Source organism: Gymnoscopelus microlampas (genome assembly GCF_963454915.1).
Source record: "Gymnoscopelus microlampas genome assembly, chromosome: 9".
Classification (NCBI taxonomy): domain Eukaryota; kingdom Metazoa; phylum Chordata; class Actinopteri; order Myctophiformes; family Myctophidae; genus Gymnoscopelus; species Gymnoscopelus microlampas.
The window spans coordinates 29,337,744-29,360,688 of NC_139946.1; the positions used below are offsets into that span (position 1 = coordinate 29,337,744).

General features: G+C 43.0%; 1 protein-coding gene across 1 annotated transcript in view; it reads right to left on the reverse strand.

Annotated features, from left to right (window-relative positions):
• tgfbr3 (transforming growth factor, beta receptor III) overlaps positions 1-22,945 on the reverse strand; it is a 79,474-nt gene that overhangs the window by 35,455 nt on the left and 21,074 nt on the right. The window contains exon 3 of the mRNA XM_084067807.1: positions 17,252-17,439. Within this exon, the coding sequence (XP_083923933.1) occupies positions 17,252-17,439 (188 nt within the window). The remainder of the gene's footprint in view (positions 1-17,251; positions 17,440-22,945) is intronic.

Consider the following 22,945-nt stretch of genomic DNA (forward strand, 5'->3'; position numbering starts at 1 on the left):
GTTTATGCATTCACTTTGCTGATAAACTCACAAAGACAGCATGCTGTGTTTCTCCCTAAAAGGCAACTTTGCACTGGCTCTGATATGACATTTCAGCAGTATCTGAACTCAAGCACACTGGGGTCTTTGTTAGCTAAGAACAAAGTAAAGTGGCCGGGGTCTCTCTGTTACAAACCCCGCAGCACGCAGCACTGACTGTCATTAAAATTGATTTTCACAGTCCATTAGTGACATGGGGAAAACAAACTCACTCTTTTGGGACTGCATTGCAGTTTTCTCCAGGGTTGACCCTGTCTGGACCTATACCATAGTAGATCAAATCTAGCTGGGTAATTTAAGGTTAGAGAAAGAAAAAAGTAACACATCTCAAGCTATGTTGAGATTCAGCACTCCATCATCGACTTTACACATACACATCCTATAACTAATACAAACGCAAAGTGGTTGGACTTCCGGGTCATCTGGGTAGGACCCTCATCTGGGTAGTAGCTGTTCTAGCAGACCACGTGTCCAATTTCATATACGATTTAGCCAAAAAATCGATCATGCCTGTAGCCTTTCTATAGTGTACTTTTAATTGTTTGAATTCGCTCTTTAGGCCATATTTCGTCTCAGTAGCGAACCACTCTGACGTCACGCATATCGCCCTGGAAACAGCCCGCCCCTCCCGTTTGTCTCCGTTAGCGATAGCACGCTAGCAGGTATTACAGGTACCAAAAGTAAGCATAAAGTCCTAAACATGACTAAGTTTTGATAAATACTGATGACAGTTACGTGGGTCTGGTTCTTTACCATTTACCATCCTCTGTTCTCTCTGCCTGTATTCCCAGGCTAATCATATTAGCCCTTTCCTGTGTATAAGTGGTAAATTCTTGTAAATCTCTAACTCAAAACACAAGGGCCCCTGTCATAGTCACGTTAAGTACCTTAACAGCCCCTAACTTAATCAGTCATAGAGTGTGAAACATTTTTCGCAACTGCACGATACATGCAAGTTAGCGCACTTAAATTACATTACATTTGATGATCAAATTAATTATCTGTAATCACAAACATGTCCATTATGAAATATGAGACAGCAAATACAATATACAATACAAGTTAAATAACGTCAGGTAAGAGCCATGGATATTGCAGAGAAGATGTAGAAATACATTTTGGTCAGGGACCCTGGACATTATCAAGATTCTGATCCTTATCTTAAAAAAAGAAACCATTCACTGTTTCCCTGAGTATACTGCTGTAAAAGATCTCTTCTTATGTTCTAAATCAGTCGCTATTAACCACGGTTGTAAACAGAGGTATTCAGACAGGGACAAATGTAAACTATTTACTATTACTGTAACAGCTGGTTGGTTATGGGTACTGAACCAGACTAAATACTACTGGGAATACATTTTTCTGCTTTCAACCCTCGCATATTTCTTTCATCTAGAACTTTGTTTTTTATATACGTACATTCTGTTGGCAGAGCAAGATATGTCTCTCTCTCTCTCTCTCTCTCTCTCTGTACACATAATGATTCACCATGCCAACGCCACACTGTTGAATCCACAATCTCTACCACCTCTCTGCCCAGGAGAGTGACATATTTATCTACTGTCTGTGACACGCTATTGGCATTCAAAGACTTGTCTCTAAGACTCTCAATGAGGACCTGAGAACCAGAGAGGGACGTAGACCCAGAGAATATGCATACAGTATATACAATGTCAAAGCCTAATAGTCTCCCACAGATCTAGAGCCCCGTAGAGAAAACAAACTTGAATGAGAGTATTTAGCAATGCTGTCCATAAAAGTGTTGCAGTAATCCTGCAAAAAAATGGCCCTGGGAGAGAAGCAAATGGAAGAAATTACTGAACACTTATCTATGAGGCAAACTGGCTGGCTCTCCATACAAATAGACAGATCAACCAGTCTCACTGCTCTCTCTCTTTTGTCACCCTGTCCGTTTGTCACTGTCTTTTTCCTCCACCTCCCGCTCTCTTCTCCGCCTCCTCTACTATGGCCTTTTATTTTTTTTGTTTTGTTCTTCACATTTGCCTCCCCCCGCACGGTCCAGACACTGGAAAAAGCGTGTGCGTCGGTCCTCTGAGGATAACAACAACCAAGATATAATCATACCTGGTAATGGTGGCCTGGCTTTGAGGCCCTGGCTTTGACAAGACGTAGAGGGAGGCAATAACAGATGGAGAGAGAGGGGGAGCGAGAGAAAGCAAGAGAGTTGTAAAAGTAACGGAATTTTAAAACCAGACAGAAACTATTCCAAGAGACATGAGTCACCTGGAAGCTCCGGCGTAAACAGACTTAAGCAGAGACAAAATGCACAAAAAAAACACATTAGGTCAATTAATGCTTCAGTAAGTAAATGATGAGATAACCGATCTATGGGGCGTGTTTGTCACTGCCGGTCTCACACACAGACGCCCACAAGGCTGGCAAGTAACTGCACATGCATCTGTGCCCACAGGCTGAGATGCCATCATGAGTTGGGGAGGGGGGGGGCGTTGCCATGGTGACACTGCAGCAGGGCGGAGGAGTGGTGTCTATGGTAACAGAACATGCCACACGGCCTGGGGTGTTTAAACAAAAAAACAGGGCCTCCGTAACGCCGCAGGATCAAAACGGCTCGTTTCACACGGATCAGGTGGCGTTGAGCGGCCCCTGGTGCAGCCACCTTCAGGGGGTCCTGCAGAGAGGGGAAGCCAAGCTTGATTGATTATCCGGAGGCTGGTACAGCGATTTAAGCATGAGAGGGGGGTGTCCATTACAGTTACGGGCCACATTTGCCAGTGGCCAGAGATGGAGGAGTTGTGGAGGCTTGTCTGCACCTATCACGTTACGGAAACAAAAACCCACACAGGGGACGACAGCTGGAGTAGGCCTGTCTGAAAGCATAGTGTTACTTATAGGAAGAGCCCACGTAAACAATTGAAAAGATGTATAATAAAGTAGACCTTCAACGTATACATCCAAACAACAAATGAATACCACATGGATGTGTAAGCCTTTTCTTTTTCATTCGACAGATTCCCAGTATAACAACAGATCATGCCTATAGATTTGAACATAGATAGTGTTTGGCTGGCAGACAGCAATTATACTGGATGATCCCAAAGCATTTGGCCTGTGTCAAGCATCTGAATGCAATTTCATGACCTTTTGGGGCCATGATAAATTACATATGGCTTCAAATGAGCTTCACAAACACTGTCAGCACTGTAAAGTGATACCTTCATAACCGCATAGCGCCTGGTCCAATACTGCATCCAGCAATAACTGGTCAGTTTTCCTCTCCGCAGTATGTGCCAAAAATTATAGACCTACAAGCTGACAACAAGGCGCATCGCGATTCGCCATGAGCTTGTAGATCTGCTATTGTACGGTAAGAGACACCATCGTACGACAAAGTACAAATCACCCTTTAGGGACTTGCTCTTACAGGAAAAGGGAGTTTCCTTTATTGACAGAACTGATTAAGTGCCTGACTGTCCTTGGTGGCTCAGAGAAAATGCAAAACATCCTTTAATTAGTCACAAAGAGAGACTAATCTAGGAATACATTCTCTCTCCCAGCAAAACATAACACTAATCAACAGAGATTAGAAAGAAAGAACACACTTTTCCATAACATGTAACAGTATACTGCAAATTCCTGATTGCTAATTCAACTTGCGGGTCCATTTTTACAGTCTCAGAGTTACGTACGTATATATAAACACTCCAAATGTAACACACAGCTAACAGGAGTTAAAAAGACCTGAAATGTCAAAGCTGGTTGAGGAGAAAAGCACATGCCTGGACTAATCGTACCTCTCAGAAATCCAAGACTATCTGTTTTATAAGATAACGTCTGTTTGTGTGCGTGTGCGTGTGTGTGTGTGTGTGTGTGTGTGTGTGTGTGTGTGTGTGTGTGTGTGTGTGTGTGTGTGTGTGTCTGTGTCTGTGTCTGTGTCTGTGTGTGTGTGTGTGTGTGTGTGTGTGTGTGTGTGTGTGTGTGTGTACGTGCGCGCGCGTGCGTGTGTGTGTGCTTGTCTGTCTGAATCTTGGTTGTTTCTGGATCAGTGCTCATAGGGAGGGTTCTGTGTGGGGGCAGACAGGAAGCCAGAGCAGGGGGAGAGCATGGTGACATAGAACCTGTTGACTGCTCTTTATCTGCATCAACCCCGCTGATCTGGATGAGATGGGGCCGCTACCTGGAGCCCCCCGCCCCCCCCGCGAACTGCGATGGTAATCAGTCTGCCGACCCCGGCACTCCGCCCCACTGGCGAGAATGGCCCGAAAGAACGTCAGAGTCAGACGAGGCCTCGGGAGAGATAGCGATCTCGCTCCGATAGAGCAGAATGGCTCAGCGATGCGGCGCAGCATCAGGGAGGCTGCAGCAGTCGCAGATCCCACGGCGATAGGCTTAAGTGGTTGGAGTCCTCTTTACATCTCCCTGGCGTTATCACAAAGATGTTTTCATGCCGGCGTTATGATGAGAACCCTTTAGGGGAAAGCTATGACGTTCTGCAGGGGGGAAGGGGGGGCGCATACTGTATCAATGCCACATGATGAATAAGCCGTTAAGTAACCTTGAATGACATGGTGCCAGTCAGTCATCAAACAAGTGGTTGACATTTGGTGACAATGTAAGGGAAGGGCATAAAAATGTCTTTTGTGTTCCATGTGTGACTCGTATCAGGGTGGGGGAGGGGCGGGGGTGGTGTATGTGCTGCTCTCACCAGCTGTTTGTGCCCGGTGAGCTGTACAGTCCACTCACTCTCACAGGAACAGCTATCTAAGAATTCCAGCTGATAAAACAATCATCTGCTCAGCCTCACACTGATTCAGCGCCAAGGGCCCACGTTTGATGTTTGCCTTTGGTAAACTGATTAGAGAGAGAGAGAGATGGCCTATTGGAGATATTACCGGGAACCTTTTGTTTATTTTCAGCCCTATCGCCCCAAACGTAAGCCCTGACGAGCGCACAGAGACCAGCCCACCACTATCGCCACTGTTACAAAACAACGGTTGTTATTTCAACCCTGCTGGTGGTGGGTCTCTGAGGAGAGCAATGTCAGTCCGTCCGTCAGTACACAACTTTGGTCTCAAACTACGAAAATGTTAAAATTGTAACTTTTCCATTCTTACCTTCCTGTTCCTTATACCTTCAGTACTGATGTAAATCCCCTCCTGCCCAGTTGAGAGGTGGGTGGAGTTTGGGTTTCAACTCCATGAGCAATGAACAGACACACCGAAACTGACTTCATCATTCATCATCATTTGTTCTATTCCAGTTCCAGCCATATTTGTGTTCATCCATGTTCCATCAGTTAACATGCTCCTAATCATAATAAACGACTGTACTTTACACCTCTGGGCTAGTCTTTTGGTCTGAGTAGACCAGCAACATAGTATGCTATAGAACATGGTCCTTCGAGCCGGAAATGAACCAGCGACCTAAGGATAGGAGGCCAAAATGTCCTCTTGTACACAATATATCTCACAATGTAATGGGAAGATTGTAATGAAACCTGTTGAGCACATGCATGCTCCCCAGAGTATGACCCATACTGATTTTGGTGACTGCATGACCTTTCGTCTAGTGCCAACCTAAGGCCACTTACATACAAGATATCTCAAAATCGAATTAGCCGATTGAAGTATCAACCCTACTGATTTTGGTGACCCCGTGGCCTTTCTTCTGCGCCTACTTGAGTGAATATACTGTACATACCCCCTGTTCCCAATTCTGCATAATAACACAATAAAATATATTTGTGTTCCATAGACAGCAGCAGCATAGGAAACATGACCATAATGTCCCTCTCTTTCCATTCACAAAGACGTGGTCTTAGACGTTGTTGGAGAGGTATCAGAAGGCCACTTTGAGAGGTCACGGAAGGAGCATATGGGGAAAAAAATCAAAACTCGATACCCTCATGTACCTCCAGACCTCCAGTACAACTGTGCAGTTCAAATGAGGTCATTGTTTTGGTGGAGCATAAACGGCAAAGAAACACCAACACCTCAAGGTCAAGACTGCAAACTGTGGAAAAAAAGGTGTTTTGCCATGAAAGCCCACAGGGGGCTTAGAGCTGGGATGACAAACGAGCAGTGAGCGTAGTCTGTGAAATAATGTTGACTGCAGCCCCCTGAGTTGTCTACGCCAGTGTTTCCCAACTCCAGGCCCCCCTTGAAGGGGGGGTCAAAGATCACAAGGGGGCGTGTTTCGCTATTTCAAAAATAGCAAAAAATAGCAGATCTACAAGCTCATTGTGTGCTTGTAGATAAGCAAAGCATATAGGGTTTAAGTGGTTAACATGATAGAAACACAAAAGAGTGTTTGTATGTTTGTGTGTGTGCACACGTGTGTGGGGGCCTCAGGTTTTGTCACCTGTAACAAGGGGGGGCTCAAAGGACTATTCATTTACCTGCAACGAGATGTTCATTAGTGTTCAAGTTGCAAGTGGCAAATAAATACATCTGACTTTATCAGAGAACAACATCACCCTCCCACACACACACACCAAGAGCTCCGACCTGGTACTAAGGCACAGTAAAATGCGATAAGGACTGCACAGTAAAAAAAAAGTTAAGTGTTAAATTTCACTTTGAGAGTTAAAAAATCACACCCAGTGTGAAGTGGGCGGTGTGTGGTCATCACAACATGACTCACTTTAAAAAAGGATAAATGCCTTTTTTTAAAGTCCATACTGCTATTCATTACAGTTAGTGGTGATGACACTAGCTGTAATGTGATTGGCTGACTTTGCAAAAGTATCGATTTGCATTAACAATGGAAGGGTTAGGGGTATACAATGCGTTGTAGACTATTGGCCAATCACGGTGCAGGATTGGTCAGTGTCCAAAACTCACTTATAGGGGGCGGCTACACCGCCCCAAAAATGTATAAAAGTGTATGTTCATTCTCTTAAACATTGTCTTAACCATTTAAACCCTATACTTCTTTGTTCAACAAATATCGAAAATAGCATTTGCTATCTGCTATTTAGGAAGATCTATTTGGGTAGATCTGGCAAAATTGGGGTTACTACATTTTCATTTGAATTATTAAATTGTGATATTACCAAACTTAAATATCAAACATGTCGGACCGTCAACATTTCCTAAAAGGAATTTCCTAATTCTGTCTAACCAGAAGCAGGGATAAAGCATATGCCCCCCCCCCCTGCTTATCTGAAACCTGGGCTGGGGCAGAATGGCTGCTTTGTCAGCCTCATTCCAGAGTCTCCTGGACTCACACTCAGACATGCATGGGAAGGAGGACAAGCGTCCTGTTACTTTGATCATGGCCAAGCTGATGAACTTACCACTGTTTGGTTGAGAGGGATGACTGTGAACAATGCTGTCTGCTTGAGAAGCGTCTGAAGTGTGTATTTTATGGACTGCGACATGGGCTAAGGGACAGTGGCACAGTCAGTGTTTTTGCCTATATGGTGGTGTTGAGTGAGAAAGCAGAGTAGGCCGTAAAAATCTACATTCTTCAGCCGTGAAGAAAACAGATAGTATTTCCATTAGGGCGGTCGAGACTGGGCCCTGGCTTTGATACAGCTGCAGTGCAATGTGCAACTTTTATGCAGGAGACCGGGATTCAAACTCGGGTCTCCGGTATAAGAGACCACTGCACTACCATACAGATTGGTAAAAAGTTGTATTCATTCATAATAATAAGTTACAGAATCAGATTTATATTGTTTTTATGTGCGTCTTGTGATATTGTTTTTCCTGTTAAATTTAGAAAATTCATGAATAAAAAGTAAATATTATTATTAATAATAATAATAATAATAATACATTACAGATTGTAGCTTTAAACATGTCAGTGTTGTGCCACTTTCTTTTCTTTTGGGGGGGTTACATTGTTTGTCTTTATTCATGTTTATATTGTATGACAATACTGTACAGGACATTACCTGCACAGAACGGTACTTAAGTTCTTCTTACTCATCAGCAACCAGTTTTTGCCAAAAAGCTAAATGCAATTATTTTCCTAACAACACTAGGGGTGTGTTCGGAAATGTGCACCGGGAGCACACTCACGTATTAGTTTGTATTGGCCAGTGCACTCAGTGCTATATATCCGAACGCACCCTAGAATGCAATGACATCATTTTGAACATACATACCGTACATCAAAAACTTCACACAGCTTATTTGTCAGCACACGCTTCATTGCTTCCACTAGGGCATTGGCTCTCAACGTGAGGTCCGGGAACCCCCAGGGGTCCTTGAGGGCGTTCCTGTCATGATCACGGCCCCTGTTGTGTCCCTGATGTGACTGTTTTGCCCATATGGTTTTGCCACTGAGTGTGCCGCTGCCCCCCGCCCTTGCCCTGCTCCCATTTCCCCTCAGCCAAATGCTGGGTCATAAGTTGTAGTGACAGGCTCTGTTTGTCAGTTATAGTCAGAGTTTATGTTCAAGCGTTATGGTTGTATTCTGTGTGCAAGTGTTTTGTAGTTATACACTCGTCGTGTATAAGTAAAGTCTGTCAACTGCATCACTGTCGTCTCCTGAGTTTGGTTTAAGTTCTTGAGTTCCTGCATTTGGTCCTCCACCTGTTCCTGGCAGTTCCAAGGGGTCCCCAGCTAAATGATTTATAATAGGCTCTGTGCATAACTGTAGTTGTTCCCTTTTCCTGAAGGTGGCATAAACATTTCCTGCTCCGGGTCAGTTTCCCATAGCTTAATTTGATTGGCTGAGCAGCAGATTTGAACCGGAAAAACATATGAAGGTGTCGTGTGTTTCCAGCTGAAAATCTCCCAACTCCAAGAAGGTACAAAGAGTTAAATTAACATTTGTCAATTTGTCATGTCCTGTCGGTCAAATAAGCATCTGTGGTCCTTGAAACTAAAAAGGTTGAGAACCAGAGTACTATCCCGCATTTATGTTTCCAACTTTTACTAAATGTCAACCATACTTTTACCATGTGTGTAGGGAGCGGATATATCCTCATAAAACATGATTTGCTATCATTTAGTCCAGAGCCAGAGCTGTAAATGTGAGCCTATGACCATTAAGGCACTCTGCACAGTCACCACCGAGGTGTTCTGTTGCACTTAATTAATCAACTTAGTCATGGACGTTGGCTCGGTGCCAGGGTGCGTATTGTGCAGCGAGCGCAGCTGTGCATTTCTTTCTGTTATTGAAAGGATAACACTTCAGGCCTTCTGGTTGAGACCCATACTGTACGTAGCGAGTTCACTGGAGCAGACAGGAAACGATTCATTTCTTTCACTCCTTTGCTGGAGATGTGAAGGAGCTGCGAGCATTTCACTGAGACTTTCACACACGCATGTGGAAGGGATGTGGAGCAGAGGCAGCTGCAGGATGTGTGTGAGCACGTGTGTGTGTGTGTGTGTGTGTGTCTGTGTGTGTGTCTGCACACATGCCTACACAGCCTGGAATCACCGCTGTGTGAATTCACGTACGTCTGCATGCGTGCAACGTGCACATGTAGATTTATTCCCCCTCGCCTATAGCCAACACTCCCATCTCACCACTATCTGTTTGGGAAGATTCACCGCTGCACCGTTGAGGACAGCAAACGGCATGTTCTCCAGCAGCCCCTTCAACCAAAGAGCCCGATTTATACTTTGTTGTATGATGGTGTCACAGGTGGAAAACAGCAAATATACAAGCTCACGAGTCGCGATGCACCACGCTGTGAACTTGTTGATCTTCTATTTTCACTGGGCAACACCATCGTACGACTATGAGTGTAAATTAATCAAAACAGCCAGTGGTCTGAGTTCAGCCCAGCCAAGGCAAAGCCACAGGCCTCTCTTGTAATGTGGACCACCATTTAAACATCCCAAACACACAGTCTGTTCTGTGGCCCAGACGCGCACCCACACCCCCCTACCGGGAAAGGTTGAGGACGACTCAAAAAACACGGACATAATCACAGACTGACCATCCACCTCTCTGTTGACTTAGAAAACAAGCATCGGGAGGCACATTCCAAAGAAAACAGAGGAAAGGGCAGATTACTGAGAGTGAGATGAATTTGCATGCTTCTGGAACTGTTGACTGAAATGGGTTAAACCTTCCAATTAGCTAATTAAGTTGCCCTCAGATTTGTCACAATACAGCGAAGCAAACGTATTTTTAACTTTTTGATTTATCATGAGAGAACGTTTAGGAAACATTGATTTGGCATGCACAGAGCTGCAAGACTTGAAGAATGAAGACAGATTTTCAGGAAGAGGAACCCTTGACGCACGCACATCCGCTTTGGACATCCTGACACCAGCTATACTGTTAACCCTGAGAGTGTAAAAACGGGTCCAGAGTTAAACTGAAACTGTTTAGTGTTTTACTGTGCAAAGATGGTCTCATGGACTCCAAAGCATGGAGTCTGAAAGGGATAGTTCACCCCCAAAAAATGTATTTATTTATTTTCTAAATTTTTAACCCTCGATTTTTGTAACCCATTTTCTCACCCAGTGCCAATGCCTAAGCTGTAATCCTGGGCACTACTCTCTCTCTGCCAGCCTGGGGAGAGCCCCGAACTGAGCTCATGCTTCCTTCAATGCATGAGGAGTGAGCAGGCCGCTTCTTATCACCTGACAGGGGGGGTTTCCCCGGTAGGACGTAGCGTGTCAAAGGAACACGTTATTCCAACCAGTTTCCTTCCCCTACATCAGGCTGACCAGGGGTAGGCAGTATAGAGACCAGGATTACTGCATGTTTTTTTGTGAGGGTATACCCTAGGGGACACGGGAGAACATGCAAACTCCACACAGAAAGGCCCTTTCGCCACCCCACCTAGGGTAAGGGCACTGATGACACGGAGGAGAGAACACACCCCCAGCGCCCGGGAATCGAACCCAGGACTCTTTTGTTTTTGTCACATTAAGCCAATAATTTGATGACCAGCGGACAGGTATGCAGCGGTTCCAGTAGGAGACACCAGTGTCTCCTACCAGAACGCTGCCGGTCATCAATTTATTGGCTTAGGAATGCGACAAAAAAAAAAAAAAATCCATGCATTCAAGTCTCCATGGGGTGACTAATCGATAGGAAAAAAATCTTTTTAGGGGTTACCTATCCCGTTAAGTGGTCTGTATACAAATTAGGAATAACTTATTTATGTTACTTCACACAGCGCAGTCTTACTTTGCAACTTCACTGTTGAGGGAATTACTAGCCAAACATGGATCTGTTCCAGGAATATAAACCTACATGTAAGGGAGAAAATGTTTGAGGAATCCCTGAGATCGAGAGATTAGCCAAAGCTGTAATTACTGTGTCTTGCGGGTTGTTTAATATGTAATGACAGAGCAACTTTCTGTCATTGCAGATCAGAGGAAGCTTGTGTCTGTGAGAGAACGTCCCTATTAAGTCCCCTTACCGTATAAGACCCCTTGCAATTTATGCGTCAGATAAAATAAAAATAAACTAGATTAGCATTTGTTGCTGTGTGATGTTTCTGTGTGAAGCTGCTTGTTACATAAATTATACTTTTTTTTATTGTAAGCCAATTAGAGTCTAAATTGAGTTATCAAAGCACATGTGTGACATTCATGGATGTAAAGAAACCATGCATGTCATGTGCTTGCCGATCATAAAAGAAAGACTTTCTAATCGTGTTTTTGTTAAATAATAATTTGGTAGATCATTTGTTATCAAAAGTAATAGTGTTTTGTTAGAATAGTACTTGAACTAGAAAAAGGTTTCTTTTGAAAGCAAAATATGAGTTCAGTTTCAACATGCTTGCAAACGGACCACACGCTGCTGCATCAGTACAGTAGCTGTATGGTTCATTGCAATTACATAAACAAGATAATAATAATACTACTAATAATAATAATGTATAGAAGATCAACAAAGATTTGTTAAAGTAAGCAAAGACAACCCAACATAGGCAAAAGATTTAAACAAATAAAATAAAGCTTAGATCACCCTGTAACCTATTTGACTGCTAAGATAGGCTACAAGGAGCAAATGATAGCCTAAAACGATCACCTCAAAGAGCATGGGACACGTTGCTTTTTAATCGTGGTAAGAAAGATTCCATATTGTCACTCAGACAGTGTCACAGCCCTGGATAACCCTAATAACTTATGTTACATTACACTAACATAAGATACTAAGATACATGGAGCAAATGATAGCCTAACTTAAATTATACAATCACCCTAAAGAGCATAGGCCTATGTTTAGCGTACAAGAAAGTAGAAATTACAGAAATGTTGACATCTTTCTTGTTTATTTTGCTTAAGTTAGGCCTATAGACTAAATGATACATGAGCTTCAAGATGTTATGACTGATGTCTCCTCCCAATGAACTTGTACTGTATATGTTTTAATGTTACTCCACAATGAACCAAATCGTTTTCAAATGTGTTACCAAACTAACATTTGAACATCAACTTATGTTCAAAGAAATACATGTTTAGCTATACCCAAAAAAAGGCTGGTCATGCTTATTTCAAAGCTAATTACAGGCCATAGCATCTGAGTGGAGACTGGAGCCAAAATTTAAACTATTGAGGGCTAAGAGATTACAGATTTGAACTGAACACGTTTGTATTGTTAAGAGATCTTATCTATTCATCAACAAATCATATAGGTTTATTTTGGAACACCATACGTTAGATACTCATTAATAAGCCATCGTTGAACGGAGTCTCCCAGGGCTATATACTAGGACTCCTCCTGTTTTCAGTGGGTTGTTTAATATTTAATGACAGAGCAACCTTGTGTCATTGCAGATCAGAGGCAGCTTGTGTCCATGAGAACCAGGAGCTGACATGTGATACAGGCAACATAGTGCATTTCAGTCAAAGGACAAGGACAAGTGTAACGGAAGGGGAAAAGGGGGCTGTTTGTGTCCGAAATGTGTCCAAAAAGCATCTATGCATTCCCACCTGAATGTGTATTCCGGGTGGGACGATTCAAAAACCAGAGTGGACCAGAGTGCCTGATGTCCTTTAACAACTCTCACCCTGGTGTCCCTATTTTGGGAATGTCATAGATTTTTTTTAACACATTATCCAAAATGTTCAAAAATAGCCAAAATAGTGAAAATAGCAGTTCTACAAACTCATACACATCACATGTCGGGAGCTTGTAGAGCCGTTATTTTGGCTATTTTTGCAGATGTTTGGTCGGCTTGTAAATCTGCTATCTTCGCCGCGCGATACCCTCGTACGACGAAGTATAAAATATGGCTAAGTGGTTATGTCGATCTTATCTAATCATAAACACCAGCCCACAGTCACAGGATGATCCTTGATTCAGGGCCAACTAATCTCTAACAGAGACTGTGACCTTGCAGACAAGGCTATAAAGCTGGAGAACAGACATCAAGATGAATGCCTTCTCCTACTAACTCTCCACTGGACCAAACAGGTGATGGAACACACAAGGCCAGGTGAACCCATGTCTGTTTCACAGACCTTCAAGCATCTTTCAGCTGAATGTTTCCATTCCGTATGTTGTGTACACAGACGTAGCACTGTGAAATCATTGTGTGTTTCTGTTAAGAAAAGAGAGAGAATCTTGGAAACAGACCAAACCCAAGCCCTCAGGGAATAATGGGATTAAAGGGCTCAAAGTAAAATGAACTCATGAAAAGTTGTTTAAAAAATGACAAAGAGACCTGGCCTGTTTTACCATCACACCCACGTATGTTTCTCGCCACCATAATGTGCATTTCATATTGAGTGAACCAACAGGTGTGTGAATTTGGTACAGTTGTGTTTTTACGGTTAGAACTGCCATGCGTTAGTATAACAATAATGCTTATATACTAGTTTTCTTTTTGCAGCTCAAGAATGTCTTATGACTATTTGAACAAAATGTTACTTAGATTTATATTTAAATTATTCATAGGGATGTTACTGTCTCCCTACGTATAACTTATAACGTATAACATAACGTATGAATACATTTCATTCCATTCCATCCATTGATTCCTTGCAACAAAGTCCAGCAAATTCAGTCTGTAGCCATGACGCAGAACAAAAATATGAAGCGTGGCCAAAATCTAACAAAAACACATATTCAAATGTATAACCCAAACATCCATAACTATATTAAATGTCATGGGAGATGACACAAACCCCAGTCAGGTCTGTTTGTTTTACCTCCCAGGCAGAATTAGATGACTAGTATTTTTCAAACATCATTTGGTCTGTCATTACAAACAGAGGAATTAAGGTCTCTAGAGGGAAAATCATTCCAAAAATGTGAACACATGCAGCCCATGTCTCATGTTTCATTCACTACTAGACGCCACCTCCAACAAGGTGAGATTACTACTTCAGTCAGTCTCTGTTATTATTTCGTTTCAGTTTCCAAACAGGATAGAACCTTGCTGTGCTTAAGACAAAGATCCTCTTCACCTTTTGATCTACCTTAACCAACCTCCCCGCAAATCTAAAAAAGTAACCCACATAATTATTGTGTCAGAGATATCAAAGTGGACAAAATACCTGAGGCTTTGGTATGCGGCGAGGAGCACAATGTTATCTGTCGTCAGTTGTAGACAAAACTCAAGCTCAGGTTGGCTTTGGTGGAAATATCTTACGGAGAATCATAATCCACCTTGGCATAAGTATATTGTCGCTGTCGAGCAGAAACCTTGTATCTCCATATTTCATCTTTTTATGTTTTTTTTTTTAAATAAATACTTTTTTTTAAATTATTAACTGTCATATGACAGTGTCGCACAAAAGTACCCTACCGAAAACAGCCGATTTACAAGCTCACAACACAACACATCACATCACAACACATTGTGAGCTTGTATATCATATCTCCACTATTTATTAACAAATCTGAAAAAAAAAAGATTTTCATTATAGGTTAAATACATTTCACCTATAATGACAGGCCCAAAATAGGGACACCTGGTTGAAAGTGGTTAAGTCTGTCTGTGGGTTTTATAAATATTCAACCAATTAAAAGTAGAGCTTGTGTCCATTGGAACACAGGTTTGTTTTTCCATTTCCTGGAAAGTAACGGTTTTGGACATACAAGGTTTCCACCCGACACCGACGATATCCGTAGCCACTCTGTGATGAAACGCAGCGAGAGCATTCCACTTGGCAGCACCACAGAGCAAGCAGAGCTGTGCAGTGCATTCAGAGGAGCAGATGTTTTGAATTCAGAGTGGTGACAGGCATGGCACCTCTAGGCCAAAGCGTAGTGAATTTCTTTTCAGTGAAACAATTGTTTTGATGTGTTCTCTGAACATCTCATTCCTCTCATAGGGCAACTTGCTGGCAGGTTTTAATAGAGGCTCCAAATAAAATAATTGGACAGGGTTCTATCAATCAAACTGCCAACGATTGATTCCAATAACATCAGGGCCAATTCAGAGAAACAAATGAGCGTAGAGCTTCATTCACATCGGCAGCGATTCACGCTGCACTGGTGGTGGATGGAATGAGTTCTCTTGACTCGTTGACATAAATCTGAACAATTTCAGTCAAATCAGAAGAGGATCATATATAATGCCTGTACTCTTCTAACTAGAGCCTGACCGATGCCAGATTTTTGAGCCCTCGATGGCGATCCCGATTATGGAGAGTCATAGACCGCCGATTACTGATATTTTGACTAATATTTCTTTCAAAAAGCACAAAGTCAATTCAAATCTATTTCTATAAGTTTTTGAAAAATAGAAAATGCATCCACTTTTTTTTTTACATGCCCAAAATAGGGACGGCAGGCTGAAAGTGGTTACAAATCAGTACACATCGGCTGCATAATTACAGATATCGATGTTGTCAATAAAATGAAATACTGGCATATATAGCGGCCAGACTGATCTAGACATATACTTCCTGTATTCTTCTAACACATAGCAACTAGACCATTGACCTAACACAGAGCTACAATCACCAGAGTTATTTACTGGTGGAGTGCTGATGCAGCACACTGAATGTCACACTCACAGATGGGGTTTCTGTTCATTTGGCCTTGGCCATGTTTAAGCCTACATCAGCAGCAGAATTGCATTGGCAAGTCTATACACGCATTTCACACACCCATGACTAAGAGGGGTTGGAAATTTAGGACCCTCTGAAAATCCAGACGCAGCACATTGAGCCAGGCTGCAGGCCTAGTGACTCATATTTGAACTAGTGCAAACAGTGGGGAGCCTTGTCATCCGATATCGCCACAGAGCACCTTAAACCAGCGGGACAAGGGCTCTGACATCTAACATCAACATTCACAACACTAGCAAGGGACGTGCAACTGCACTAAAGAGTTTTGTTCTAAACAAATAAAAGTACTACTTGGATTCCTCCATTGTAACGCCTGATACATTCCAGGCTTATTCTTTGGCGTTTTAGAAAGTCAAGTGCTGTGCGAGGTAAACTGAGCCTGTTTACGGTGCACACACAGATAGGACAGATTTATTTGACCGCATGTTGCAGAGCCTCCAATAACAATCTGATCTCCCACGGATGTTTACACTCTTTTGCTCCCTTGCTTTGGCCAGCGAGCCTTTCTTTAGCTTCCTCTCTGCAAGAGGGGGAAGGGGAAGGGATGCCAGCCGTCAGGGCCACTGATTGCTATGAGGGCGAAAGAGGGCAGTGGGAAGACGTGGCGGATTTCATCGGGGCTGAATGTATTTAGTGGCTCGACTCGATATGTCGAGCCACTCCCCCGTGTGTATTGTATTGTTGTATTGTCTCTGTCACTGCTGACCCCTAGAGCTGGCATGGGGAGGGTGTGGACAACCAAGTCTCCTCAGATACATATAGAGCCACTTCTTTTCACCTGACAATGAGGAGTTTCACTGGGAAGGAACACAACTGGCTTTTGCGGCTTCCGTTCCCACCAGCAAAAGCCAGTTGTGTTCATAAGAACCCCCAGCCAAACCAGATTCAAACCCCAGTCTCCACGGCGGTGGGCAGGGACTTGCCACTGTGCCATCCGGACACCCCTTAAACTTTAAGTGGTTAAAGAGGTGTTTTGAAAAGGTTTGGGAAGGAAATACGTCACTGAAAAATGACCCTATGATACAAATCTATAACTTCAGCAACTGAAGTTCAGTTATTAAACAGGGGAGTTTTATTAATGTGTAGAGGGTTCCTGGCTCTAACCTCACTCTCATTTGGCTTTGTCCAAAAGACTAAAATGTGGTTCTTGACTATTTTGAATTAACAAGCTATCCGCGTGTATATCTTTCTACACAAGCTAACTTGTACGACACCCGATGCTTTCGTTGAGACATTGTTGCAGTTCAATTAAGTATACGTATCTTATGCTTAATGGTGATTACCTCTGGCAGGGAACCCTCTGGTCCTTCAGTGGCGTGGCCCCTCAGGTTGATGAGGTGAACCTCCTGCGGGAGGCCAGTGGTGCCCCTACTGGCACAGCCTGACAGTGCAGTGAAGCTCTTCAGCATGGCCCGCACCGGGTGGCCCATTCCCACTGGCAGCAGCTCACATGGGCTGCGAGACACAGGCACTGTGGTAAAAAAGAAAAACATTATTTTCATATTATTAATAATATAATTTATATTAACCTTTGTTAAATGCACAGATGATTGTGAATGTACAATACATTACAGTATAATGTCTCATTGTCATGATTATGGTGATAATGTATCGATACCGGGCCATGACAACAACACAGCTGCTTCCATCCTTACATTAATGTAATTATACCATAGGTTAGAATAAACCATCGCTCAATAATAGCCAGTGCTCCAACAGAAAAAGGAGTGGAGAGTTGCCCCACTATTGGCTACACTATGTGCTAGACATATTATAATTAAGAGAACCTACAGTTCGCCAATTATTCTCCCCTCAGACACCCTTTTCTTGTCCTTAAATGGTCAAATTTGACCTTCGCTAATCACTTAGGACCAGACTTCACACTTAGGTGCACTTGGTGTGGTACAGCCCATAATTAGCCATTAGCCATGGCCTTCGGGTAGTTGCCTTGGTGACGGGGTCAGAGCTGCGACACAAGACATTATCATCGAGGTCTATTTAATGACCTGGTTCACACTGGCCATGTCTCCACGTGTCACACAGGTCGACTCGTAGCACACTCAGAACAGCCAGGTGTGGATTATTAAAGCGGTATCACATCACTGGACAAAAGAGCATGACTCCTTATTAACACCCTCTCGAAAACGATTTCCTAAAAAGGTCATATGTAGGAGGTGTTTTCTCTTTTTCTTATCTATGAATAATACACTTCTATGTTCCGTTGGGTGTACTTTTATGACACTGGTTAGTTAAGGGGATGTAAGGTTTTTAGAAGATACAGAAGGAGAAGAGATCATAAAGCAAATGTTGACATTGATTGATTTATAGACATACATTGACTAGATTGACCTGTGACCTGTTGCCCTACCTCTACCTGCCCCACCACTAGGAGGAGACAGATTGGACAGAAGCAGGGGGAATTGCATTAGGCCCCCATACAACTTTTGCATCGACCGCAGAATCAGATGTTGTATTTCTGTTTCCTTTAATACTGTTGAAAAAGGATTCCTTAAAGGGGAAATCCACCCATTTTCAATATTTAACTATGTCATTAATATAGCATAAAGGAGTTGTGTGGAAATAAGAAAAAAGTTCCCCCCTTTCTGTGTTGCCTTGAACTGGAGGATTGATTTTGGGTTTAACATTGCAAATTACAACATGATGACTCATCGTGTTGTAATTTGCCATGTTAAACCCAAAATCAATCTTCCAGTTCAAGGCAATACAGAAAGGGGGGAACTTTTTTCTTATTTCGACACAACTCCTTTATGCTATATTAATGACATAGTTAAATATTGAAAATGGGTGGATTTCCCCTTTAACCCATTAAGACCGGGGACGCGTATGCGTCTCATTTTAAGATTTATTTGGGCTATTCAAAAATAGCAGATCTACAAGCTCATAGCGCGGCACCGAGTGCCGCGCTACGAGCTTGTAGATCTGCTATTTTTGAAAAATCGCGAAAAAATATTTTCCAGATTTTTTTCAAAAAACTGTTGAGATTTAGATTTTTTTTAGGAATCGCCTCAGGTCTTACAAACTCATGTTTATGGTGATAAAAACCCAAATGCATGCTGATCTGCAGAGCCAAGAACTTTAACTGCACCAATACCCACATTTGTACTTCAGATGGCAGACACATTGAGCATGTCTCCCATTATAAATACCTTGGCATTTGGCTTGATGGTTAACTATTTTAAATCACATGTTGACAACTTTATAAAGAAATATATATTTATATTAAGAGTTTTTCCAAGCTATTTATATTGGTATAGAAAGAGACTCAAATAGTGTCGATTATGGAGAGAATTAACAGGCATGCTGCTTTCTCTGCGCTTCAATCCCTTGATGCTGTTTATAATTCACTGAGGTTTATAACTGGTGGAAGTACTTTTGTGTTTTATATAGAAACGTGGGATGGCCATATCCAAAGGTAATACAGTATTTGTTTATTTATAAGTCACTTTCTATAAAATGGAAAATTTCCTCTCTATTACTTTGGAACGCCAACGCCTACAATAGATTACCAGTGTCTTGTAGTAGCCTGACTGTATTTGATTGTAATTGTTTTGTCTTACAAATTTGCTTTGTTTTTATTACCTGTTTTATGTAAACGCTACACTGAAAATTAGGTATTGCCCTCATCATGTTTCCTTTTTTTGTTTTTCTTTTGTTTCCATGAAAAAAAAGTATATATATATATAACATTTCTGATCATGTTGATCATAATTGGTGGTTAAAACTGAGAGGATTTACTGTGTAACCTGCCTAAACTCTGAGTTTTGTCTGCTGGCCTAGTAAAGCAGCATCAGCCTAACCTGCAGTTCAGCACATTGGGAAAGGTCTCGATCGCTCGATTCAAAACCCAGACCGTGACATCTTTATATGACAGGCACTTCACATCCGGGATCTGCCCCTGCACGTTATAGGACATTTCCGTTAACACCGACCACAAGCTTTATAGGTGGGTAACGACCTCTGCCGCAATCTGACATCTCGCTAGTGCGAGTGTAAACATTCCCCGTCCTTTACATCTCAGATTTAGCCACTTGAGTGCATGCACAGATTCACACACACATGAGAAAATACATATCTCACATGCAGGCAGGCAGCCACATACGCTTGCACAGACACACACTCAAACCACACACACAAACCACACACACACACACACGTGGCCCTGAGGTTTGAAACAGGCCTTTTCCATTAGAACGTCATATCCCATGGGGATGCCTGTGGGCCAGGTTTTCCTGCAGGTCAGTCACCCCCCACGCACGCGCGCACACACACGCACGCACACACACACACACACACACAGCGCACACGCACACACGCACACACACACACACACACACACACACACACACACAAACACAGACACACTCTACCCCACGGGCCTGTGCCAGGCAAGAGCCGCTCATGTTTCTAACACAGCACTCTACACACGCAAAGGTTGCCAATAGCAATCAGAAGGGAACATTTGGAAATAATTAGAGTCAAAGTGAAAGACAGGGAGATAACAACTTTAAATTCTCCCCCAACAGTCTCCAAAAACACTGGGCCGTCCCTCAACGGCGGGGGGTGTGGGGGGGAGGAAAGGTTCTTCGCTCTGAGTCTGAACACATAGCTATTGTTTCCCCTCCGTGGCTGTGCTGTAGGCCTATGTTTGATCAGTGTAGGCAGATATACAGTACTGTACAGCACACCCCCCCCTCACCGCACCCCCTGTGTTGTGTGCAAACAGACGTGCCTTTTTTTATTGCTCCTGTTCGTCTCCGAGGACAAACCCCCAAGTCGACTTTGACGAACGTCTTAACCTAGACTTTGTTGTTCAAGTCTCTCGGTGCGCGTGTGAATTCCTTTCCCCGTCCTCCTCAGAGACCTGCTCTTTGAAGCAGCTTGACGGGAGCCAGCGCTAAAAAACATGTCACCGTTGGTCGGCCGTGTCGAGAAGGAGGACAGCGTTTAATGGCAAAACCTTGTTGTGGAGCATCGGCGTTCCACTCACTGCCCACCCACCCCCTCTCTCTCTTCCCTTTTCCTCCCCCAGGACTGAAGCCAGGGTCCCTCTCCAACCACAGTCATCATCACGCCTCACTCCACCAATCACATCTGAGGGTACTCAACCCCCCCTTCCCTCCCACCCTCCCCCCCACGTATTGGAGTTGTGGAATAACAAACACCAAGGGAGACAAACAGACAAAAAAAATGATCTCAACTCTGGAAGACCGCCAAATGATTACGGTACTCATTGGGCAGCAATATGATTTCTTTATTTAACTGCTTGAAACAAAGACAACAGACAATAGAGGGCTATTGGAAAAATAAAACTGGCACCGATTCAGACAACAGAAGACGGAAACTTGGCATTCGATAAACATGCAACAGTGGAGCTTGAAGTAATAAACAATGTCTCCGTGTGGCAATGATTTTCATTGTGCGTATCTTTTTTGTTTGTTAGATAATGTCACAATGGTTATTGTTATTATTATACAGCAGGCCTACATGACTCACAACTGTGTTTTTTATGCATTTATTTACCAGGTTACATTATGTATGTCCAAAATAGGTTAAGTGAAATTTTACTTGCACAAAATCTTAATTTTGAAACAACAAAAGACTTATAACTATTTCCCCCCCCACCCCCCCCCCCCTTTAAGATGAGACCGAACAAACTGTTAATCCCGTCACATCTGCTATCACCATCAGCCTATAACCTCCAAGGAGAGAGAAGAGGGAAAAAAAGGAAAAAGAGACCTTGCATCTGCTGTCCTCGCCACAGCCTTCTCTCTTCTGTCACCTTGTCTTTCTGTCTGCCTGTCTCTCCTGCTTTCCTCACCCATACCTCTCTCTCTCTCTCTCTCTCTCTTTCTTTCTCTCTCTCTCTCTCTCTCTCTCTCTCTCCCTCCATCACTCTGCTTCCTCTGTCAGCGATGGAGCACAGAGACGTGCTGTCCAGCAGCTGCTGGTGCCTTTCGCCTGGCCCGGCCGAACGCCCACAGGAGAGGAATGAGAGACGCTGTTGTTCAGTCTGGATGAAAAACAACTCCATGGCCTGAGCCCACCAGACGCTCCTGCAGGCCAAGGCACCCCCGAAAACTAACAGATGCAGCAATATCTTGATTGTAAATGTGATACTCCACCTGTAATAGTAATCTCTCCAATGAATTCAAAACCCCTCTTCTGGCAGCGGGAAGAAAGCTTGGAATACAAGCTGCAACGTAATCTAGCTAGAAATAACTTGGGAAAAATCTATAATGAAGTTGAATAATTGCTAGATAAATTAAACTGAAGTTGTGGAAATGTCTCTATAGTCTTTATAGTAGGGCAACACCTCTCAAGCAACAAAGGTGTACTGACACCGCAGAAACAGGTCTAAAATCAAACTTTTAGCATAAACAAATGCAGATTCTGCCAATACATAACAAATGAGTCTTGTTAGGACATTTTCTCTCGCATATTTCATCTACTGCTGGCAGAGCTTGCATTACACCAATAAAGTTTTTCTGCACTAGAGAACTTCTTAGCCTATAACATGAATAAAGTCATTTCACTTTAGCAATATCATGTACCAGTCCAGGACTCTGCTTTGTTTCAGTGTGTTAATGTTCTAAAAGGGTGATTTTGAGATGTGTTTCGCCATGAAATGAGCTAATGGGCGAATTGTGAAGCAAATTGTTACTTATGGTTTGTCGCGCACAGAAGCAACAAATAATGATTTGGTGTTATACAACCCTGGGTTCTACAAAAGTTCAGCTTTAACGTTGAACTCTGGGGCTTCCTTTTAGACTACTCAAATCAGGTAAACATTTCCTAGCGAGGGGGGATGGTTGAGGGGATTTAGTTCCCATTGGCCTGTGTCTTTCTGTCTCTTCTCTGGATCCTTTCAGCGATGAGCTCCTTAGGCATGGAGAGTTGAGCAGGCCCAGAAGGGGTGCAGTGCGGAGCGTGGGACAGAAAGTACACCTGTGTGCCTG